The following is a 23858-nucleotide window of genomic DNA, read 5'->3' as shown; positions in this document are numbered from 1 at the left end:
GAAACGTTACTATTTACCTTTTTGATACTATAAAAAAGATAAAAAAATATGTTCATTGCACAAGAAAGGACACAGAAAAAGTATAGGGAGCATGCATGAACTATAGGAGGCAGCACAGGAGCCGTCAGATTTTTGGCGCGAGGCGTAAATATGATGTTTTTTGTTCCGATGTAGCCCACAAGATGGCAGAACCTACTATGCACAAGAAAACACTTGACGTGTAAATGTGCCTGTTTATGGTTCCGATTCAGACTACATGATGGCAAGTTGTTTTTAAGAGTTGGTGCATAACTAGATTGAAAACAGAGTTTCCAGGAGTCCCCGCACTAGGCTAGGCGCCTGTATCGCGGAAGACCAGAAGTACATATAAATGTCATGCAAGTCAACGAAAAACTAAAATATATTTTTATATATTAAATATGACATTCAGGTTCTACTAAGCTCCTATATCTATCGATTTTCTTACTGTCGATGATTTTGATTTTATCTGGGCAGGCATCCCACTTGGTTTGCACCTGATAGCCGGGATCTATGACCTGCTTCGAGGGTTCAACAGGTGTCCCACTGTCAGCTGTCATCGGTTTGTCTTTAGAGGGCCCAGCTGTCGAAGTTTCCTTCGTCTCCGGTTCAGCCACCTGGGCTGGGGTTCCGGTAGGTACCCCGGCTTTTACTGGCCGTTCCAGCTTCGTCACAACGGCATTCGTTATGTTAGGTTAATTCGGCCAAATCAGTCTGTAGGAAATTCCGTACACAAGCGTTTTTTTTTCAATCCTCAGCGTCAACGTACCATCTGCTTTTGACTGTTGGAACAAAAAGCGCTGCTTTTTCGATTTAATAATTCCCTAACCTAAATTATCTAAATGGACCAAATTAGTAATTGTGATTTTGAAATACGTGCATGGAGGTGCGTGCAATGTGCAATTCTGCCAAACATTATCCAGACATATACACCTAATTGATCTAATTCATAAATGAACATAAATCCTTCTTTAGGGTTGTCGTTTGCTCCCATTATGAAAATGTCTTTACTTAATCTGAAGAATAAGTATAATAAATGTACCAAATTATGACCGTGGTGCGGTAATCCGCCTTACGATAACACAATAGGGACGCAACTATATGTTAGAGATAGAGGAATATATTATTGTGTACGTCAGACTCACATTTTTCAACATCAAAAATGCCACGGGCAGCACCAAGATTGTGGATCGGAACATACTTATTAGTGCTATTATACTGGAAATCTCCCTAAAGTATATTGATATAAATATCGGGTTAAAGATATTACGGTATAAATATATTTCATCAAAACACAAAATTCATAGAAAAGGGCCACCAGAGCACTTTCCTGCGCCAATTAGCTTATTATGAACTAATTATAAGTCATCAAGAATTATATTCATATTCATAATATGCGTGATACATTACACGTCAAAACATAATACATAGTGATTGTAATCTTTATTCTGAAATGTTTATTGTTGTGTTCCTGCCGGTGAGTAAGGTTACCAGAGCTCAACGAGGGGGGGTGGGGGTTTAGGATCGGCAACGCGCATGTAACTCCTGTGGAGTTGCAGGCGTACATAGGCTACGGAGACTGCTTACCATCAGGCGGGCCGTATGCTTGTTTGCCACCGACGTACTATAAATAAATGTAAGCAGTATACAATAAGAAAAGGTTGAAAGTTGTAAATATAACAACTGTTTCTAATGGACTTTAAGTTTTTACGTTTACATACATATCACAACAAAATATATAAATAAATCATTTGATCATCATCATCATCATTATATTAATAAATCGATAACAAAAGCATGTTCCAACCCTAGTATGCGTCCAGAAACGGTATTTTTTTTACATTATGGCGCGCAAACCGTTCAGAAATTATTTGAATCCAACGGTTAAATTCAACGATAGGTTTAAGTAGCCTACCAGCAAAAAGAATTCCTTCATGCTATAAATTCTGTCAGTTTAAATATGATCTCAAATATCTTTGCGCGAAACATCTGTCAATTCGTGCGCCTGAGTGATTTAGGAGTAATTTTGACGTTACTGCTTAAAAAATAATTTAAATTTGGACTGATTAATTTCTTTTTTTGCATACCTAATTATTATTATATTGTTTGATACACTAGCAGCTGAAAACTAATGTGTGTATATTACTGCACTTGTTTTTTTTATACGATTAATGTTCATTTGGATAATTTTAAATGTTTGTCAAGTCTGTTTTTAAAACTATTCACTGAAGGAGCATTTATCACTGCTTCTGGTAGTTTTTTCCATTCGCGCACGATGTGGTTCCACAGAAAGTGCTTTCTAGGATTGCTTGTGCTGGGAACGCGAGTAATCTTTAAGTTGTGGCCTCTTAGACGACGATTCTTGCTCATAACAACAATGTGAATGTTTCGTCTTGTACTTTATGTATTTTTGGCGCTTTTGTGAACATTCCACCGGTTTTTGTAGATTTAATTAAAAGAACCTATAAATGTAAATAACATATCAATTTCCTTTTGCGCGAGAGTGGGAGAAGGGGCGGGAATAAGTACCAATGGCACAAAAAAAGAAAAGGTAAAATTTAAACTGTTTTATTAGTGAGTATAAGCGTGTACGCGGCACAGCTGACTAGCGGTTTCAATACATATCACATGATTCCATTCTTCTGTTCATAATTAAACACAAATTAAATACACCAATATAAAATCAGCTTCAATGAAGGCTTTAAGACAGAATTTAATTTTTTTTTTTTAAATTAAAGCATTTTAGTTACAGAACTGAGTACACGACGCGAGGCACCAGCATTGTGCGACATTTGCAACTAGCTACGCTACCACTATCTATACTTTAATATCTAATAACTATTTACATTAAATGTATACAAGGATCATTGACTAGAAACCATGTCTAGATAAATAATAATTTAACAAAACCACTTACAATTTATGAATTTTACAAGTAAAGGAACATGATCACTGGTAATATCAACAATTGTGGGACAAGTGCGTGGAATGGACAGTTTCCGTCTTTGGTAAACATTTGAACTCGCACCAGGATCATCGTGGGATGCTGGTGTGCCTGGTACAATCGAATTATCTTAAAAGTTCATTTATTTTACGATACAATTGAATTTAAATACATACAAATAAGTTTAATAAACTATGAAACTACCTAATATCACCTGCTCCAACTTAACGTGAAGCTAAAATAAAATTCACATAAAATAACAACCGTAAAATAAAATCCTTCTAAAACAAAAACAACCTGGATTGACTACGCCCAAATGGAAATTAAGAGCTCAAAAATTAGACAGACTCTACTCTAGGCATTTTTATAAGTATCTGCCCACACTGGAATATAAAATCATGGTAAAGGCGTAACGCGCACAGAGATCAACGAGCCACGCGACTAAGCGGGGCGTTTGGCATTAACAATATTGTATAAAAACATCGCATAGCTGAACTAACAGTATTGTGAGGGCCGCGGCTGCTACACAGGATGCTGAACATCCTCCGTGCACCACAGCATAAATACTGGACTTTTAGAATATTAAAGCCTAGAAACTTAGTTCTACAGAGCCAGTCTGTTAAAAATTGCAGCAAAATACAGCCGTCTTTATCAATGTCGCTAGGGTTTACTACTCCAAAACAACCATCAGGGAAAAAAAAATGCCTCCATATGGAAAGTTTCCATCATAATTTTCAGAGAGACAGGATCATTTACTGCTAGTTAATGTGGTCACTTCAAAGAGCTGGACCTGGAGCGGAGAGGCTGGACGCGGGGCTACCGCACGCCGGCCGTGCCGAGGCGGTGGTGCGCGGTGCCGGCGCCTCCAGCTCCGGAGTGGCCGGGTCGGGGCTGGCGGGGCTACCGCACGCCGGCCGTGCCGAGGCGGTGGTGCGCGGTGCCGGGCCGCGCGGGCCTCGCGCTGGCCTTGCGCACGGCCACCGCGGCCGCCGGCGCCTCCAGCTCCGGAGACTTCTTCATCGAGCTCTCCATTGACTGGGAACAAAATTGATTGTTTAGTGAACCAGTACTTTCAGACTGAATAGCCTGTGACAGACGAAGAGATACACGAGTAATCTTATTACAAGGGTAAGGATCTGTGAAAACAGAGACCACTTCGGTATCTCCTTCGAGGGTCCTCAAACGTTTTCTTTGTGACTTTTGTGAGGCATTGCTTACTAAAATAGTGTCGCCTATAGTCTGCAGAACTGCCAAGAAGTGGAATGTCCTGCCCGAGTCTGTTTCCGCATGAGTAGGGGAACAGGGGGTAATGGGAGCCAGCGGGTAATGGGAGCGGTGCGACTAGAGACAAAACTATAGCTCGTATTCGCTCGGTTGCCTCTCGGGCACTTTCGGCACACTGAGGCAATGGAGCCCTGCCGCGCTAGGCTCGCCAGTACCACGCATTATGTGACCAAGGATGCTTGTCGATTTTTCGCTCCCCGCTTATAAATTATACGAAATTTCAACGGCTGGGTAAGTCTGAAGTTATAGTTTCTATTTTCCTCCGTGAGCTTCTACGGATTATCGTCTTATCTATTGTTTAAAAACCGCAAAGGCGCGTGCCACTATGAAAAAATGGTCAAGCCGCATAGGTAGCGTTTATTGAATTACTACTCTATTGAGCACGGAATAAGATTCATTATGAACTAATACAGAATTCTAACAGAATAGCTGTCTGATCTCTATTGGTGCGTCTAAGGTAGGCGACTAAACGCTCTCAAACCAGCTTAACTTGTGACACTGCGATCCGAAACAAAGATACGTATTCGAAGACCTCGCTTGCACTGGTAATGCGAGCGCACGGCTAGCTAGCGCCAAGGAAGCAATGTTATGTTTCTCGAGGAGCAGGTAAAAAACAGGGCCGGATTTTCACACAAATATATTTGGGTGGTTTTACGTTCTTTAATTTAAAGAGATAAAACATTGTTGTTGAAGACCCCTATTAGTTTTGAAAGAACTTTCCAACGATACCCCACACTGTAGGGTTGAAGCAAAAAAAAAAAATTCACCCCCACTTTACGTGTAGGGGAAATACCCTCAAAAAAAAATAATTTTTAGATTTTATTGTACGACTTGGTCGGCTTTATTGATTTATATATCCATGCCGAATTTCAGCTTTCTAGCACTAACGACCACGGAGCAAAGCCTCGGACAGACAGACAGACGGACATGGCGAAACTATAAGGGTTCCTAGTTGACTACGGAAACCTAAAGTGTCGTAAATGTTACGACACAACGTGACTGTGACAGATTTAGTTCTTATGTGTGGTAATAGTGTACACACAATGTGACCAAAATACCTTTTAGTAATAATGCTTAATCAACGTGCCTTTACGGAAACATTTTTCGGACATACCCTCTGCAAGCGCGGCGCGGGCGGCACGTAGGCGCGGGTGGTGGGCGGCAGGGGGAGGGGCGCCAGGTCCAGCAGGTTCTCTGCGCGGTAAGTGTTAGCAAGGCGGACATACCCTCTGCAGGCGCGGCGCGGGCGGCACGTAGGCGCGGGTGGTGGGCGGCAGGGGGAGGGGCGCCAGGTCCAGCAGGTTCTCTGCGCGGTAAGTGTTAGCAAGGCGGACATACCCTCTGCAGGCGCGGCGCGGGCGGCACGTAGGCGCGGGTGGTGGGCGGCAGGGGGAGGGGCGCCAGGTCCAGCAGGTTCTCTGCGCGGTAAGTGTTAGCAAGGCGGACATACCCTCTGCAGGCGCGGCGCGGGCGGCACGTAGGCGCGGGTGGTGGGCGGCAGGGGGAGGGGCGCCAGGTCCAGCAGGTTCTCTGCGCGGTAAGTGTTAGCAAGGCGGACATACCCTCTGCAGGCGCGGCGCGGGCGGCACGTAGGCGCGGGTGGTGGGCGGCAGGGGGAGGGGCGCCAGGTCCAGCAGGTTCTCTGCGCGGTAAGTGTTAGCAAGGCGGACATACCCTCTGCAGGCGCGGCGCGGGCGGCACGTAGGCGCGGGTGGTCGGCGGCAGGGGGAGGGGCGCCAGGTCCAGCAGGTTCTCTGCGCGGTAAGTGTTAGCAAGGCGGACATACCCTCTGCAGGCGCGGCGCGGGCGGCACGTAGGCGCGGGTGGTGGGCGGCAGGGGGAGGGGCGCCAGGTCCAGCAGGTTCTCTGCGCGGTAAGTGTTAGCAAGGCGGACATACCCTCTGCAGGCGCGGCGCGGGCGGCACGTAGGCGCGGGTGGTGGGCGGCAGGGGGAGGGGCGCCAGGTCCAGCAGGTTCTCTGCGCGGTAAGTGTTAGCAAGGCGGACATACCCTCTGCAGGCGCGGCGCGGGCGGCACGTAGGCGCGGGTGGTGGGCGGCAGGGGGAGGGGCGCCAGGTCCAGCAGGTTCTCTGCGCGGTAAGTGTTAGCAAGGCGGACATACCCTCTGCAGGCGCGGCGCGGGCGGCACGTAGGCGCGGGTGGTGGGCGGCAGGGGGAGGGGCGCCAGGTCCAGCAGGTTCTCTGCGCGGTAAGTGTTAGCAAGGCGGACATACCCTCTGCAGGCGCGGCGCGGGCGGCACGTAGGCGCGGGTGGTGGGCGGCAGGGGGAGGGGCGCCAGGTCCAGCAGGTTCTCTGCGCGGTAAGTGTTAGCAAGGCGGACATACCCTCTGCAGGCGCGGCGCGGGCGGCACGTAGGCGCGGGTGGTGGGCGGCAGGGGGAGGGGCGCCAGGTCCAGCAGGTTCTCTGCGCGGTAAGTGTTAGCAAGGCGGACATACCCTCTGCAGGCGCGGCGCGGGCGGCACGTAGGCGCGGGTGGTGGGCGGCAGGGGGAGGGGCGCCAGGTCCAGCAGGTTCTCTGCGCGGTAAGTGTTAGCAAGGCGGACATACCCTCTGCAGGCGCGGCGCGGGCGGCACGTAGGCGCGGGTGGTGGGCGGCAGGGGGAGGGGCGCCAGGTCCAGCAGGTTCTCTGCGCGGTAAGTGTTAGCAAGGCGGACATACCCTCTGCAGGCGCGGCGCGGGCGGCACGTAGGCGCGGGTGGTGGGCGGCAGGGGGAGGGGCGCCAGGTCCAGCAGGTTCTCTGCGCGGTAAGTGTTAGCAAGGCGGACATACCCTCTGCAGGCGCGGCGCGGGCGGCACGTAGGCGCGGGTGGTGGGCGGCAGGGGGAGGGGCGCCAGGTCCAGCAGGTTCTCTGCGCGGTAAGTGTTAGCAAGGCGGACATACCCTCTGCAGGCGCGGCGCGGGCGGCACGTAGGCGCGGGTGGTGGGCGGCAGGGGGAGGGGCGCCAGGTCCAGCAGGTTCTCTGCGCGGTAAGTGTTAGCAAGGCGGACATACCCTCTGCAGGCGCGGCGCGGGCGGCACGTAGGCGCGGGTGGTGGGCGGCAGGGGGAGGGGCGCCAGGTCCAGCAGGTTCTCTGCGCGGTAAGTGTTAGCAAGGCGGACATACCCTCTGCAGGCGCGGCGCGGGCGGCACGTAGGCGCGGGTGGTGGGCGGCAGGGGAGGGGCGCCAGGTCCAGCAGGTTCTCTGCGCGGTAAGTGTTAGCAAGGCGGACATACCCTCTGCAGGCGCGGCGCGGGCGGCACGTAGGCGCGGGTGGTGGGCGGCAGGGGGAGGGGCGCCAGGTCCAGCAGGTTCTCTGCGCGGTAAGTGTTAGCAAGGCGGACATACCCTCTGCAGGCGCGGCGCGGGCGGCACGTAGGCGCGGGTGGTGGGCGGCAGGGGGAGGGGCGCCAGGTCCAGCAGGTTCTCTGCGCGGCGCCGCGCGGGGGCGGCGCCCCCCGCCGCCGCGGCGCACGTGGGGCGCCGCCCCGCGCCGGCCACGGGCCGGACGGTTAGCGGCTCCACGCTGAAATAAAAAAACTGTATGTTTGTAGGGTTCTAGCTAGCGCAAAACTAATTTTTGTTACACAGTACTAAAAAGGTAAATAATAAATATAGCTCGTGTCAACGCATTCTGATTTCTGATCATCATCAGCATCACTACCGACCTTTGTCACTGCCACCGACCATAACCAACTATCGTCAAAATTCATACTTTGTCCGAGATCAATGAATGAATTGTGTCATAGCAACGATCAGCTGGATTTATATCTAATGACACCCACACGCAGAAACGCTCGCCGCCGTGCGCCTACACCGAGAGTAGTCACCTGTCCGGCACGGCTCTAGTCCAGGCGTCCTGGTCGTCGTCGTACGCCAGGCGCGCGACCTGCGCGCGGCCCGCCAGCGGCACGAAGGAGTCGGCCAGGAGCAGCCTGCGCCGGAGCCCCGCCACCAGCGCGGCCTGCAGCGCCTCGTGCTCGCGCCGCTCGCCGCCGTGCGCCTACACCGAGAGTAGTCACCTGTCCGGCACGGCTCTAGTCCAGGCGTCCTGGTCGTCGTCGTACGCCAGGCGCGCGACCTGCGCGCGGCCCGCCAGCGGCACGAAGGAGTCGGCCAGGAGCAGCCTGCGCCGGAGCCCCGCCACCAGCGCGGCCTGCAGCGCCTCGTGCTCGCGCCGCTCGCCGCCGTGCGCCTACACCGAGAGTAGTCACCTGTCCGGCACGGCTCTAGTCCAGGCGTCCTGGTCGTCGTCGTACGCCAGGCGCGCGACCTGCGCGCGGCCCGCCAGCGGCACGAAGGAGTCGGCCAGGAGCAGCCTGCGCCGGAGCCCCGCCACCAGCGCGGCCTGCAGCGCCTCGTGCTCGCGCCGCTCGCCGCCGTGCGCCTACACCGAGAGTAGTCACCTGTCCGGCACGGCTCTAGTCCAGGCGTCCTGGTCGTCGTCGTACGCCAGGCGCGCGACCTGCGCGCGGCCCGCCAGCGGCACGAAGGAGTCGGCCAGGAGCAGCCTGCGCCGGAGCCCCGCCACCAGCGCGGCCTGCAGCGCCTCGTGCTCGCGCCGCTCGCCGCCGTGCGCCTACACCGAGAGTAGTCACCTGTCCGGCACGGCTCTAGTCCAGGCGTCCTGGTCGTCGTCGTACGCCAGGCGCGCGACCTGCGCGCGGCCCGCCAGCGGCACGAAGGAGTCGGCCAGGAGCAGCCTGCGCCGGAGCCCCGCCACCAGCGCGGCCTGCAGCGCCTCGTGCTCGCGCCGCTCGCCGCCGTGCGCCTACACCGAGAGTAGTCACCTGTCCGGCACGGCTCTAGTCCAGGCGTCCTGGTCGTCGTCGTACGCCAGGCGCGCGACCTGCGCGCGGCCCGCCAGCGGCACGAAGGAGTCGGCCAGGAGCAGCCTGCGCCGGAGCCCCGCCACCAGCGCGGCCTGCAGCGCCTCGTGCTCGCGCCGCTCGCCGCCGTGCGCCTACACCGAGAGTAGTCACCTGTCCGGCACGGCTCTAGTCCAGGCGTCCTGGTCGTCGTCGTACGCCAGGCGCGCGACCTGCGCGCGGCCCGCCAGCGGCACGAAGGAGTCGGCCAGGAGCAGCCTGCGCCGGAGCCCCGCCACCAGCGCGGCCTGCAGCGCCTCGTGCTCGCGCCGCTCGCCGCCGTGCGCCTACACCGAGAGTAGTCACCTGTCCGGCACGGCTCTAGTCCAGGCGTCCTGGTCGTCGTCGTACGCCAGGCGCGCGACCTGCGCGCGGCCCGCCAGCGGCACGAAGGAGTCGGCCAGGAGCAGCCTGCGCCGGAGCCCCGCCACCAGCGCGGCCTGCAGCGCCTCGTGCTCGCGCCGCTCGCCGCCGTGCGCCTACACCGAGAGTAGTCACCTGTCCGGCACGGCTCTAGTCCAGGCGTCCTGGTCGTCGTCGTACGCCAGGCGCGCGACCTGCGCGCGGCCCGCCAGCGGCACGAAGGAGTCGGCCAGGAGCAGCCTGCGCCGGAGCCCCGCCACCAGCGCGGCCTGCAGCGCCTCGTGCTCGCGCCGCTCGCCGCCGTGCGCCTACACCGAGAGTAGTCACCTGTCCGGCACGGCTCTAGTCCAGGCGTCCTGGTCGTCGTCGTACGCCAGGCGCGCGACCTGCGCGCGGCCCGCCAGCGGCACGAAGGAGTCGGCCAGGAGCAGCCTGCGCCGGAGCCCCGCCACCAGCGCGGCCTGCAGCGCCTCGTGCTCGCGCCGCTCGCCGCCGTGCGCCTACACCGAGAGTAGTCACCTGTCCGGCACGGCTCTAGTCCAGGCGTCCTGGTCGTCGTCGTACGCCAGGCGCGCGACCTGCGCGCGGCCCGCCAGCGGCACGAAGGAGTCGGCCAGGAGCAGCCTGCGCCGGAGCCCCGCCACCAGCGCGGCCTGCAGCGCCTCGTGCTCGCGCCGCTCGCCGCCGTGCGCCTACACCGAGAGTAGTCACCTGTCCGGCACGGCTCTAGTCCAGGCGTCCTGGTCGTCGTCGTACGCCAGGCGCGCGACCTGCGCGCGGCCCGCCAGCGGCACGAAGGAGTCGGCCAGGAGCAGCCTGCGCCGGAGCCCCGCCACCAGCGCGGCCTGCAGCGCCTCGTGCTCGCGCCGCTCGCCGCCGTGCGCCTACACCGAGAGTAGTCACCTGTCCGGCACGGCTCTAGTCCAGGCGTCCTGGTCGTCGTCGTACGCCAGGCGCGCGACCTGCGCGCGGCCCGCCAGCGGCACGAAGGAGTCGGCCAGGAGCAGCCTGCGCCGGAGCCCCGCCACCAGCGCGGCCTGCAGCGCCTCGTGCTCGCGCCGCTCGCCGCCGTGCGCCTACACCGAGAGTAGTCACCTGTCCGGCACGGCTCTAGTCCAGGCGTCCTGGTCGTCGTCGTACGCCAGGCGCGCGACCTGCGCGCGGCCCGCCAGCGGCACGAAGGAGTCGGCCAGGAGCAGCCTGCGCCGGAGCCCCGCCACCAGCGCGGCCTGCAGCGCCTCGTGCTCGCGCCGCTCGCCGCCGTGCGCCTACACCGAGAGTAGTCACCTGTCCGGCACGGCTCTAGTCCAGGCGTCCTGGTCGTCGTCGTACGCCAGGCGCGCGACCTGCGCGCGGCCCGCCAGCGGCACGAAGGAGTCGGCCAGGAGCAGCCTGCGCCGGAGCCCCGCCACCAGCGCGGCCTGCAGCGCCTCGTGCTCGCGCCGCTCGCCGCCGTGCGCCTACACCGAGAGTAGTCACCTGTCCGGCACGGCTCTAGTCCAGGCGTCCTGGTCGTCGTCGTACGCCAGGCGCGCGACCTGCGCGCGGCCCGCCAGCGGCACGAAGGAGTCGGCCAGGAGCAGCCTGCGCCGGAGCCCCGCCACCAGCGCGGCCTGCAGCGCCTCGTGCTCGCGCCGCTCGCCGCCGTGCGCCTACACCGAGAGTAGTCACCTGTCCGGCACGGCTCTAGTCCAGGCGTCCTGGTCGTCGTCGTACGCCAGGCGCGCGACCTGCGCGCGGCCCGCCAGCGGCACGAAGGAGTCGGCCAGGAGCAGCCTGCGCCGGAGCCCCGCCACCAGCGCGGCCTGCAGCGCCTCGTGCTCGCGCCGCTCGCCGCCGTGCGCCTACACCGAGAGTAGTCACCTGTCCGGCACGGCTCTAGTCCAGGCGTCCTGGTCGTCGTCGTACGCCAGGCGCGCGACCTGCGCGCGGCCCGCCAGCGGCACGAAGGAGTCGGCCAGGAGCAGCCTGCGCCGGAGCCCCGCCACCAGCGCGGCCTGCAGCGCCTCGTGCTCGCGCCGCTCGCCGCCGTGCGCCTACACCGAGAGTAGTCACCTGTCCGGCACGGCTCTAGTCCAGGCGTCCTGGTCGTCGTCGTACGCCAGGCGCGCGACCTGCGCGCGGCCCGCCAGCGGCACGAAGGAGTCGGCCAGGAGCAGCCTGCGCCGGAGCCCCGCCACCAGCGCGGCCTGCAGCGCCTCGTGCTCGCGCCGCTCGCCGCCGTGCGCCTACACCGAGAGTAGTCACCTGTCCGGCACGGCTCTAGTCCAGGCGTCCTGGTCGTCGTCGTACGCCAGGCGCGCGACCTGCGCGCGGCCCGCCAGCGGCACGAAGGAGTCGGCCAGGAGCAGCCTGCGCCGGAGCCCCGCCACCAGCGCGGCCTGCAGCGCCTCGTGCTCGCGCCGCTCGCCGTCGTGCGCCTACACCGAGAGTAGTCACCTGTCCGGCACGGCTCTAGTCCAGGCGTCCTGGTCGTCGTCGTACGCCAGGCGCGCGACCTGCGCGCGGCCCGCCAGCGGCACGAAGGAGTCGGCCAGGAGCAGCCTGCGCCGGAGCCCCGCCACCAGCGCGGCCTGCAGCGCCTCGTGCTCGCGCCGCTCGCCGCCGTGCGCCTACACCGAGAGTAGTCACCTGTCCGGCACGGCTCTAGTCCAGGCGTCCTGGTCGTCGTCGTACGCCAGGCGCGCGACCTGCGCGCGGCCCGCCAGCGGCACGAAGGAGTCGGCCAGGAGCAGCCTGCGCCGGAGCCCCGCCACCAGCGCGGCCTGCAGCGCCTCGTGCTCGCGCCGCTCGCCGCCGTGCGCCTACACCGAGAGTAGTCACCTGTCCGGCACGGCTCTAGTCCAGGCGTCCTGGTCGTCGTCGTACGCCAGGCGCGCGACCTGCGCGCGGCCCGCCAGCGGCACGAAGGAGTCGGCCAGGAGCAGCCTGCGCCGGAGCCCCGCCACCAGCGCGGCCTGCAGCGCCTCGTGCTCGCGCCGCTCGCCGTCGTGCGCCTCGCGGAGCTCCACCATCTCTTCGCGGAGAGCCGCGTATTTGGTCACGCATTTCTTTAATCTGAAATTGGAGTAAGTAGGTAAGGACGTAAAGGATATTTGAATATTTTTGCAACCAATTTCACATATTTATTCCCAATCCGAAAACCTTTATTTGCGTCGAAACAGAGTTTTTTTTATTGCTTTCGTTGTTTAAGTTTTGCAGTGGTAAAATTTACTGATGGTAAAAACTATTGATACCTAAATCTAAGTAAGCCCCAACGCAATCGCAGACAGGATGATAAGGATGTCTAGGGCGCCAAACTACAAATGCCACACCAGGAATGTACGTAAAGAACTCTCTGCACTCAAATCTAGTGCTGCACCCAACGCCACATACAGTAGACCCTTTACGGTAGATGAGGTCACAATAGCTTTAAGCCACATCTCAACGAACAAAGCTTGTGGAGAGGATGGTATATTTCCTGAATTCCTTATTCATAATGGATTCCGGGAAGATGCCTACATCACTAAAACGAGCCAGGGTAATCGCTGTCCTCAAACCAGGAAAGCCTGATGACAGAGCAGAGAGCTATAGACCGATCGCTCTCTTAAGCGTTGTATACAAATTACTGGAGAGACTAGTCCACAATCGCATCCATGATTCCGTTAACGCAATCATCCCCCAGGAACAGGCTGGTTTTAGACCTAACCGTAGCTGTTGTGATCAGGAGCTCGCTCTCACAACACATGTCGAAAACGGGTTTAATAAGAACCTCAAATCATCCGCGGTTTTTATCGACCTGACTGCCGCATATGATACAGTCTGGCGCCAGGGATTGCTATATAAACTGTTGAAAATAATCCCATGCATAAAAATCTACAGGTTTATTGAAAACACTTTTACTAATAGGCCGATACAGGTTTTCCTGGGTGATGAAACCAGCAGCGTCAGAACACTAAACAACGGGCTACCGCAGGGTTCTGTCCTAGCCCCTCTCCTGTTTAATATCTACGTGCATGACCTTCCCAATACTGTGTCACGTAAATTCGGATATGCCGACGACCTGGCTCTGATCACTCAACACCACAAAACGGATTCCATCGAACCAATTCTACAAAGAGACCTGGAAGCCCTTGATGACTTTTTCACCCGGTGGCGCCTCTGCCCTAACCCAAGCAAGACGGAAGTCTGCTGCTTCCATCTTAACAATAAGCTTGCAGAAAGAACACTGACCGTCAAGTTTAAGGGCACAATACTTAAACATAATCCGCACCCCAAGTACCTTGGAGTTACTCTAGACAGAAGTCTTACTTACAAGTGTCACCTACAAAAAGTATCAGCTAAACTGCAGACCAGGAATAGTCTAGTGCAAAAATTAACAGGGACAACTTGAGGAGCCTCTGCCTCGTGTCTCCGAACCACGGCGCTGGCACTGGTTTACTCGACGGCCGAGTACTGCGCTCCAGTCTGGATAAATAGTGTTCATACCTCAGCCATCGACACGCAGCTTAACCAGACTCTCCGTCTAATAACGGGATGCCTTAAGCCAACACCCATCCACTGGCTCCCCGCTCTTAGCAACATAGCCCCTGCGCGCCTGCGAAGAGAAAAATGCCTCCAACGCGAACTAGTGAAAGCGCACTGTAGTCCTGAACTAAAATTCACCAAGACCTCGAGGGCTTCGGAAGAAAACGTCTTAAATCCCGAAACCCGCCTGCATTACGGATTGAAAACTCCCTGACCACCCGTACCCTGGAGGAGGCATGGACCGCAGAATGGGAAGCCCTCAGGGACCACGCAAACCCCTTCTCTGCTCTACCCCTGCGAGTATCCCCAGTGGGATTCAAGGAACCGCGCCGGGTGTGGTCTGCTCTTAACCGCTTAAGAACAGGAGTTGGCAACTGCGGCCACCACTGGTCCAAATGGGGCTGGAGCTCCTCTCCTGCCTGTAACTGCGGGCACCCAGACCAGACCATCAACCACATCATTCTGGAGTGCCCCCTTACTGGATACACAGGCCATGTAGATGATTTTAAGATCCTATCAGAAGAAGCGGTCGCGTACCTAGGAAGGGCGAAATTCTAATTATAAGTTTATCTATGTACTTAATCCAGTAACATACATATGCCATACGATAAAAAAAAACCTAAATCTTCAAGAATCTAAAAAGAAAACAAGGCGCAACGCTATGACTTCGTACAACACCAGACAGACACTAACTCTAGAATAATATTTATTTACCGCTGTGTCTTGTGATCCACCTCCTGTTGCAACGACGCAAAAGTCTGAGTAACGGAAGCTGTAGTCTCTTCTTCTAAATCAATCTTCTGCTGCATTTCCACCTCTCTCTTCTTCCTCTCCGCTATCTCCATGTTCCTGGCGTCGAGCACAGCTCGGGACTGACGTAGATCGTCCAGCAGGTCCCCGTCGCCTCCGCCGGAGACTAGTCGCTCTTCTAGTTGCCGGATCTGTTGCTCGAGCTCCTCGGTCCTGCATTTCTCCTGCTCGATGGTGGATTCGGCGAGAATGTGCTCGCTTTCGAGGCTGGCGGCGTCTATGCTGTCTTCTTCCGCTGGAAGTGAGATACCTAGATCTTATTTTACTACCGAAATTCTGGATATCTCGGTTAAGCTAATTTAAAGCGTAGGTATAAAGGTAAGGTAAGGTTTTTTTTATTTCTTTATACCTACCAACGTATTTAAGCTGGAAATATTGCGTTCAAAGTCTTCATTGATCGAGAGTTTTTCTGTATGGAAATATTTTCCGTAAAAAAAAATCGCAAAAAAAATTCATAAACTACTCTAATCGTTTTCGTATTAAAAGTATGTACATTCTTTGGTATAGATAAATTCTGTACCTATGAAGCACAATCGTTTACTAAGGAAACGACGGTTACACGGCAGTTACCCTGAAGCAGTGAATTTTATCAAAAAACGTATCCCGTGGTCTTTTAAAAGGCAACGTGCAAGAATGGGGCGAGGATGGTAGCGGCACAGTGTAAAAAGTAACAGTGGGCCGACGCCTTTGATGTTTGCGTAAATGCCGACACCGCTCAAGGTCACCGTACCTACCTAGGGTTGTCACAGACTTACACAACTGCCCAAAAGAGGAGGGAAATGTTTTTAGGTTTCATGTATGTATGTGTACTTATTTTATAAATTGCGTCCATTTTGGAAATAAAGATGGCGAACGTCACTTTTTTGAAAAAGTCGTCATGGGTGTTGTGTTCTGGGTTTTTGGGGATGTAGATTTCTAAAATGGCGTTTATTTTGAAAATAAAGATAGCGGACGTCACTTATTGAAATGGGTGTCGATGTGTGTAGCAGTGATGTGAACCATCTTTAATTCTAAAATGGACTCTATTTTTGAAATCTGCATCCACAAAAAACCCCCAAAATTGACGTTATTTTCTTAATCGGAACCCCGAGGAACCTCAGAGATGACACCCATATCGATTTTTAAGAAAAGTTAATGTCCGCCATCTTGGATTTCAAAATGGACGTCATTTTCGTAATCGGAACCCCGAGGAACCTTGGAGACGACACCCATATCGATTTTTAAGAAAAATTAATGTCCGCCATCTTGAATTTCAAAATTGATGTCATTTTCGTCATCGGAACCCCAAGGAACCTTGGAGATGACACCCATATCGATTTTTAAGAAAAAATAATGTCCGCCATCTTGGATTTCAAAATGGACGCACGGTTGGCCCGTCTAGATGCTTCGTCGACCGACTGTATTATTTCTTAGACTGTGGTAGCGGCCGACCTGGCTGCGGGCGCGCGCCGGGCGCGGGGCGCGGCGCGCGGCGCGGGCGCCTCTCCGCGGCGCGGCGCTGCTCGATGAGCGCGCGGAGTCTCTCTATTTCCGCTTGGTACTCGCGCAGTTTGGCGTCCTTCGGGTCTTCGTTGCGGATCGGCTTGTTCTTTATCGCTGTCAAAGAATCATACGTTGAATAAATCCAAGTTAATAAATAAAGGGTATTAAAAAAATAAAATAATGTTCACAACGTCACCTTAATAACCTTTTATATAAAAATTGAAACAAACATGATGTTCTTGGTGACTGTCTAGCTTACGAGTTGACTTTCAGTGTTTTAGGCAATAATTCGAATACCTTTAGCTCGATGAGCATATCGCAGTGTGGTAATGGTCTCGTCGTAGTTGTAAGCGGCCGGCCCTACCGCTGCGATCATGATGGTCTTGCTGTTGCCGCCCAGCGAGTCCTGCAGGATGCGTGTGAGCTTCGAGTCCCTGCGACACGAGCGAACGCATGATTTCCACAACTGGTGTACCTATTGCAAATACTAGCACTCCAGTGGTTTGCCAATTAAACTATGAAGTTTTAAACTTCAGGATTCATATGCGCTCGGCGACGCGCTTCGTTCCCCCGGTACCCTACTATATATAAGTCGGCTCAGCGGGATCGTCTCTCAATCGGAGTTCTGTACTCACCGGTAGGGCACATGAGGGCTGTTCTCAGCCAGCGCTGAGATGACATTTCCCAGCGATGACAGCGCCTGGTTGATCCTGGCCGCTTCTCGGAGCCTCTCGCCGCCAGCGCCGGTCTTGCGCTGCCGCTCGCTGCCCGCCAGGTCCACCAGGTTCAGCTTGCCGACGCTAACAAGAATAAGAACTGTTTATTTAAAAGAAAAAACCTACTTTATATAGCAGGGGTATTATCAGCAACACTTGATGGACCATCGGTGGACTTTATACGAATTTTGTGTTTGTACAGTCAGCATCAATAGAAACTGGTGAAACGACGCGCTAAATGTAGGTATCTGCCATCCTGGAATACTTTCCCAATAGAAATATATCTCTACAGTTCGTGCTCAAAATTATGTGTCAATCTATAAATGTTCTACATATAAAGACATATTTCTTCTTATTTGAAAATGGTAGATATTTTTAACGCGTAAGTCTAATCCGCTACTTTTGAAGCTGACTGTACTAACGGGAGAATCTAAGAAAATGCTGTAACTAGAGGAGAACATACGCATCGGGGCTGGGATGTTTGCTATAACAGGTTCTCTAATTGCCTGTTAACAGTGTTTTGCAAAATTATTTACAAAAAAATATTACATAAATATACCTAGACAAATATTTCGCAATGCCCTTTTATAAATAGAGTACCTACGGATTGGGAAATTCTAATGTATGTAGATCACGGGAATATCGACTTTTCTGTTTAACCCTTTATAAGGCATAAGGGTGTCAGGAATAAAAATATGCAAAATAAATTTCAAAATCAGGTGGGAAATATATCCCCTCTGCCTTACAAAGGCTTAAACACTGCCGGACAGGCTTCGAGAGCATTTGCTAGGACTTCAGTAATCAGTGACCATGGCCGGTGAAACTTGTGTTGCAACGTCGAAAATTAAGGTAAACAAAGGTATTCTCGCCGTTGTGTCTGAAAATCTTTAATTAACACAATAACACTCATTCATTGGCATTTAAGTTTAAAATGCTTATGTTACGAGTATAACTTTCAAGTTGAAAAACGCTTAATAATGTAAACACCTTTCTTCCATTCGTTCAGTATGTGTGTATAGTCGAACTGAAGTCAAACTATTGTAACTCGCCCGAAGCCTTAATAATGTATGACGTCGTCCGTTAATTGGTATGTTTCGTCATTTTCCATCGGCCGTGTATAGTGTGTATATTTGGCAGCATTATTTGCAAATCGAAATGTATTTTCTCCAGTAGCAGATACTTATCTAAAGATATATTAAACAGATTTAGGCAGATATTTTAGTTAATTATTCGGTTCGAGAATTCCTTAAGGCACTAAGTCTGCCATTTGTACGTAGGTATTGTGCCAAAAAGATTTTAACAAATAAATAATATACGTACTATAGGTAGACCAACTCAATAACACGAAGTACCTAGTGAGTGATAACAAAACGTAGAGCTCTATATCTTTCAGTTCATGCAAAGTTTCATTTAATAAGTCCAGAAGTCGACAACGTAAACACATCACTCTTAACGACTTCCAATATCGATATTTTTGGATCGGAACAGACGGGCGTGTAAACTGCAAGTACCTAAATATGGCCATAGTATATAGGTTGTCTTTTTACGAGGGGACTCATCTAATAATCCAATGCAGTTTGATGTTGTTGACCCGCGACTCTATTGGCCACTTCCTTTCAGCTTGCTTCCGTGACATCCGTCTGTTGTGGCCCGTTTTCATAACGTTCGGGAAATGTATGTTGTCAAAATTTGTCAGACAAGTTTCAAAAATAGGTGTGAACGCTTAGACGTCAAATCTATTTCAAAAGTCTGATTGAGGAAGCTTGAGTTAGGTATAATATAGAAGGTACATATAATCTAGTAGGTACCTACAGCGATTGTATTGCCAAATTTCCTATGCCACCTTACACAGGGACGATAAACACGCTGCTAACCTAGGAATTGTTATTTAGGTCAATCCGATAGTCTTATTTAGTTCAAGGACATATTTGAAACTTGGTGTGCTGTATTGGAGATACATAACTGTATCTTCAATACAGACAAGACTCAAATATTGGCCATAAATACCACTGCTTTACCTAATGTAACTAATATATTTGTGGTATGACAAGACCCGCTTAATACTTGCTACACTGTAGACTTTACTAATCGCGTGGGGTGCAAATCAAATAGTTTCGAAGAAGCAAACGACTGTGACGCACGTTGGCATTGATTCATGCACTTACATAGGTTCCTTCAGGAATCGCGTCACTCGCGTTATTTTCGTTGCAAACATACAAATTCACGATAAGCTATTTCCTCAACGGTGACCGTGAATCAAAAACTGTAAAACAAACATACCATTCAAACTTTATCCTCATTTGTACTGAAGTAAAATCGCGAAGCACTGCTAACGACAAAAAGTAAATATTTACATCGTGCTGTCTAAACAAACTCGTCGGTCGAAAATCAATCGACTTAGGAAGTAGTTATGTCATCTATTATAACACCTGTCAGAACACAATAAAGCCTATAACCGCAAGGCCGCGCGCCCACGCGCTTGCACCGAACGTCTCTGATTCAACCGGGACCCGACTGAGATTTGACATTCGAGTCGCCTTTAGAGTACGCAGGCGCGGATGCTGGATTCGATTATTGAGACACTTCAGCTTGAGACTTCAAGTCTAGAACTAGACTAGAGCTTTATTGATCCTGGAAGCGTTTAATTTTCATATTGAGAGACATATTAAGATTTTAGTGCCATAACTGCCATAAAACCGGTCGTTTATTCTGAGTAATTTGTGCGTGAAATACATCATGTTTAAAAACCTCCTCAATTTCCTGGCGGCCCGCCAGTCGAGTGGCTGGTAAATTACAATGACTGTAATGTGTTTCTGACGGTAAAGCGGCAGCTTGTCGTCTGTGACGGCGACACAACTGTCACGGCGGCTGTCATTTCTTCCTTCACAGACGAATAGTATATGACGGGCGCGTACACATTCGCCCACACAAAAAAATGCTGCTGAACTGACAGCGTGTTAATAGTGGCCGTGTCCTAACGCATACTCAGCGGTAGAGCGACTTCACATTGTCCGGCAGCTGACGGTGCTCCGATATGGCTGAAATCATCGGAAGTGCCTCTCCGATATCGGATGTCGGGTGGTACCTAATGAAATAAAATGAGATGAAATAAACAAACAAATAAACCCTAATATGAGAAAAACTACTGCTAAAGAGTGCAGTATGGCGTTAAGTCCACCTTTTTAGCATAAGGATTTTTTTTTATCAACAAAAATTTCTTACATGACTAAAGAAATCAGAAAAACACATATTTTATACATTTTACTTCTATCCAATATCGAATCACACAATGTGAAAACGCTTTTACAAGTCTTACGCGAATGGAAAGATCAAATTACCGACCTATACTTTGGACGAGCTCACTAAATGAAAAACACGTTTTTTGAATCGATAGAAGCCATGACCCTCGCAATGCGCCCACATGCTCTTTGGCTTCCTAACTCGGCTAATGGCCTTATATTATGTGCGGAAGGAAGATGCTTCGATTATCATATTCTAATGTATGACTCAGAACTTAATGAACTTATCCACTGAGCCAGCTTTCGGTTAAAGGCCTTGTAATATCTATTTTGTGCAACAGAGAGAGACTACCGCAAATACCGAAGTTAGCAAATTGAGAGTATATTTCTCTTTTACTCTAATTAAGGCGTAATTAGAGTGACAGAGAAAGATGCCCGCAATTTGCGAACTTCGGTGTTCGCGGTAGGCCCTCAGGTAGATAATAAGGAATGTTTAAAACCCAGTTATGTACCGTTGCACGCCAATACCTAAAATGATTAATAAAATCGAAGTAATACGTACCTACACAAGAGTAAATCAATTTTGTTCGTGAATCTTTGCCTTGGAAGAAAAAAAATTACAGCAGCTGTACTATTATGTATCAAAATTGATAATATGACTGCTAAGCAGTTGTATTATGATCCTATACAGTCTGTATATAGACAACTGCCACCGCGTCCCGGAGTTGATTTAGATATCAGTGATATCAATTGCGGTAGTGATTTTTAGTCATATAATTGACACATTGAAGTGCTGTAGGGCTAAGATGGTCAGCTCTTTATCATTTGTCACCATGTCTGTCACATTCTAACAAGTATATAAGCGCAAAAGTGACGGGCATATTGACAAGTGATAAAAAGGAGTAAAATACCATCGTCCACACTGTTAACTGACAATTCGTAAGCCTTGTTGTAAAGAAATAAGGTTCATCGATAGTCAGTCAAGAGTTTTGCTGTGAGTACAAAAGGAAAAAAACGCATGTTTGAAGTGTTTAGAACGAGGTCGCAGTACCTACATCAGGCGATATGCAGATGGCGAGCCCATATTTGTGCAAATCATTCGTTTGAGTGTTAGTTCGCTTTTGGAATCTTTAATTTCCGTGTGGTACTTACCTATAGTCACATTCATAAACTATGTTTTTAATTATTTACATTACAACATAAAGAGGTTGTAAGTATTTACAACGTTTATGAGTTTTATAACATAATGACCGCAACTAAGTAGGTATGCCACTGCCACAGCAAGGATCTACAGCAACACACTTAATGTAATGACCATTGGTAACTATTCAAACTCATCCCGTTGCAATATGTTTACAAATGTGGCTTTCCATTAGAGAAGGGTTTTTAAGAACCACACTGACCACATATGTGCCCCATGCACATGAAGCATAAGGATCATCAAATTGTGTCTTGACGACGATGGACCGGTCAAGCAAATTTTTCTACATTTATATTTAAGTAATATTATAAGTAACGAAAAAAAGTGATAAGTGGTAGTGATAAAGTAGTAACGAATGAAATTACAGCACATTTATTTATTGCATGACATACAAACATTATTTTGACGTTTAACGTCTGGGCGGGGCGTCCCTGAAGTGTGTGCAAATTGTTTTCCGATACTCGCGCCGCCGCGAGGTCGGAGTTGACGAGAGGATTATCGTTAACCATTTAACACACTTGTAGTTTTTCACGATTAAGTCTTACAGGTTACAAGATTGGCTATACAGGTAGAAAAAAGAAAATATAGAATACCAGGCGCACGCGACGCGTAGATATGCCAGCTTAATTCGTCGAATTGGAAATTATTAGCTAATAGAATCAACTTGCGTAATCGAGTATTATTATTACTAAATAATTTACATTATGGGGAGACACTTAAATCATCTTGTATAGAAAACATAAAACAAAAACAAGATGAGTGTAGCACGACGCCGCAATTGGCTTTCAGCATAAGAGGCCTTAAGTTTTATTACTTTTATCAGAAATAGGCCGTCGATGGTGCACTTGACGTAGGAACGTTGGAAGTGGTTAGGCTAGGTTCACTTGGCGTGCCAGCGGTGGTGAAAGCCATGCTTGGTGGGGAGAGGCCATGGGTGGCTGCGGTCTCCTTCTGCGAGGACGTGATGGCGCAGAAGGAGGCGGCGGAGCGCGGCAGGGAGGAAGATCCGGCCTCCCAGCCAATGCGCCGCAAACGTGTCGGGCGAAGGCGGTTGGCATACGACCGCCGATTGCCCCCATAAGGGTTCCTGTGGGCGGCAGGCTCGGGGACGTCTGCCGCCTACACAAGGGTCCCTGCGCAGGCGGGCGCGATGCATGATCAACGGGCCCACTGAGGTGGAGGGGTGATATATATGCCCCCACGAGTCGAGTCCGAGTCCGGACGGCCGCTGGCGAGGTTGCGGAAGAGTACTTCGGCGTTCCTGGGACCTCGCCCTATAGCACTGAGGCGGCGACAGAGGGGTTTTAGTGGGTAAACCATGAGTCTCATCAGCCTATATGGGAGTCCCACATAACCATCCCAGGCCCGTCCTCGCGTCTGGGTGGTATGCGAAACGCATTTTCCCTCTTAAAAAAAAAAAGGTTCACTTGGCGTTCATTTTTTCCCGTATACCGTATACGAGATTTTATCGAATATCGTAGTGACAGTAATTTGGCGTCTGCGGGAAAGCCGTCTATCCGTGTGAACGATTTTCTAAGTTGCCATACAAATGTTGCTAATGTTGCTATCACTACGGTATTCGATAAAATCCCGTATACGGTTTACGGGAAAAATGTGAACCTAGCCATTGTTTTCGCGATTTGCGAGTGGATAGCAGGCGTTAAATTGAGTGCTCGCTGCTTAGATTAGGCATCGTTGCGATCCACCGGACGCGACTCAACCTTCGGATACACAGCATTTATTAACCTAGGTAAGTACAAAAAACGACTAAGCAAATCATTCTGATACCTACGTTGAAAACTGAAATCAGTTCGGTTATTTGCTGGATATATGAAGTAACATAAAAACCAATATAATTGAAGTAGGTGATAATCTGCTCGTAATTATAATTATATGTAACCCTATTAAAACAATTTAAATATGTACCTAATTAAATACTCATAAGTATTCGTATTCGTAACTTCAACTTGATTTTTAAATTTTTCGGTGTTTCTTTTTTGTTTGTATTATTTATTTTCCTTTCTCCGTATTCCTAAACTTACTATTAAGTAGGTAAGTTGCCACTATGGTAAATGGAACGCATTAGCTTTTTTTCATTACGCAACGTTAATGGCTATTACACCACACGTAAGTAGGTACCTATTTATTTGGACGGCCAGTAATAACTCATAACATGTGCTCTGCTGAATTGTAACCCCATTACAGTAATGTTGCTCATTTTACTATCGATTTGAGGGCGACCACCCGCCGAGCGTTCTACATACGTTGGCGTCACTTATCGGTTATCATATGTCGCGTAAGTTGACTAATTAAAATTGCCGTTAGAAGACCTGCCACGAAAAACTACTTTTACATGTGTTAACTGTGCAACCTGTAGCTTGTAATTCTTGTAATTATGGATTTTTGCCCGTTGTGATTTGTC

General features: G+C 51.1%; 4 protein-coding genes across 4 annotated transcripts in view; 1 reads left to right on the top strand and 3 right to left on the bottom strand.

Moving 5' to 3' along the window:
* Window positions 1-2570: 2570 nt before the first annotated feature.
* Window positions 2571-5977, bottom strand: LOC133524680 (uncharacterized). Its single transcript, XM_061860784.1, has 2 exons — window positions 5473-5977; window positions 2571-3997 (listed from the first exon to the last, which is right to left on the bottom strand). The coding sequence occupies exons 1-2, from the start codon at window positions 5692-5694 to the stop codon at window positions 3863-3865; spliced, it is 357 nt and encodes a 118-aa protein (XP_061716768.1). The 5' UTR covers window positions 5695-5977; the 3' UTR covers window positions 2571-3862.
* LOC133525309 (uncharacterized) lies at window positions 5791-7964 on the bottom strand. Its single transcript, XM_061861595.1, has 10 exons — window positions 7939-7964; window positions 7600-7777; window positions 7265-7567; window positions 7153-7230; window positions 6929-7120; window positions 6705-6896; window positions 6481-6672; window positions 6257-6448; window positions 6033-6224; window positions 5791-6000 (listed from the first exon to the last, which is right to left on the bottom strand). Exons 1-10 carry the CDS (start codon window positions 7962-7964, stop codon window positions 5791-5793), a joined length of 1755 nt encoding a protein of 584 aa, XP_061717579.1.
* A 20-nt stretch (window positions 7965-7984) lies between these two features.
* LOC133525308 (uncharacterized) lies at window positions 7985-14546 on the top strand. The gene is made up of 4 exons (XM_061861594.1): window positions 7985-7993; window positions 8043-12550; window positions 13371-13765; window positions 14131-14546. The coding sequence occupies exons 1-4, from the start codon at window positions 7985-7987 to the stop codon at window positions 14544-14546; spliced, it is 5328 nt and encodes a 1775-aa protein (XP_061717578.1).
* Window positions 14286-23858, bottom strand: part of LOC133524675 (kinesin-like protein Klp68D) — a 54202-nt gene continuing 44629 nt past the window's right edge. The window contains exons 6-10 of the mRNA XM_061860777.1: window positions 16916-17080; window positions 16578-16714; window positions 16230-16394; window positions 14672-15033; window positions 14286-14413 (exon numbers count right to left, since the gene is read on the bottom strand). Of these exons, the coding sequence (XP_061716761.1) occupies window positions 14699-15033; window positions 16230-16394; window positions 16578-16714; window positions 16916-17080 (802 nt within the window). The 3' untranslated portion in view covers window positions 14286-14413; window positions 14672-14698. The remainder of the gene's footprint in view (window positions 14414-14671; window positions 15034-16229; window positions 16395-16577; window positions 16715-16915; window positions 17081-23858) is intronic.

The sequence above is a fragment of the Cydia pomonella genome, chromosome 14 (genome assembly GCF_033807575.1).
Source record: "Cydia pomonella isolate Wapato2018A chromosome 14, ilCydPomo1, whole genome shotgun sequence".
In the NCBI taxonomy this organism is placed as follows: domain Eukaryota; kingdom Metazoa; phylum Arthropoda; class Insecta; order Lepidoptera; family Tortricidae; genus Cydia; species Cydia pomonella.
The sequence above is the reverse complement of the archived record's forward strand: the minus strand, read 5'-3'. Positions and strand labels throughout refer to the sequence as shown.

Excerpts from the sequence above, each read along its gene's own strand:
- LOC133525309 (XM_061861595.1), bottom strand. The coding sequence starts at position 7,964 with ATGAATTTTGACGATAGTTGGTTATG. Across the intron at positions 7,778-7,938 it reads TTTGACGATAGTTGGTTATG|CGTGGAGCCGCTAACCGTCC; the intron begins GTCGGTGGCAGT and ends TTTTTATTTCAG. Across the intron at positions 6,449-6,480 it reads CCGCGCCGCGCCTGCAGAGG|AGAACCTGCTGGACCTGGCG; the intron begins GTATGTCCGCCT and ends CTTACCGCGCAG.
- LOC133525308 (XM_061861594.1), top strand. Across the intron at positions 12,551-13,370 it reads TTCTTTAATCTGAAATTGGA|GCCGATACAGGTTTTCCTGG; the intron begins GTAAGTAGGTAA and ends TTTTACTAATAG. Across the intron at positions 13,766-14,130 it reads TGGAGTTACTCTAGACAGAA|ACCTCGAGGGCTTCGGAAGA; the intron begins GTCTTACTTACA and ends AAATTCACCAAG.
- LOC133524680 (XM_061860784.1), bottom strand. The coding sequence starts at position 5,694 with ATGTCCGCCTTGCTAACACTTACCGCGCAGAGAACCTGCTGGACCTGG. Across the intron at positions 3,998-5,472 it reads CCGCGCCGCGCCTGCAGAGG|TCAATGGAGAGCTCGATGAA; the intron begins GTATGTCCGCCT and ends TTTTGTTCCCAG.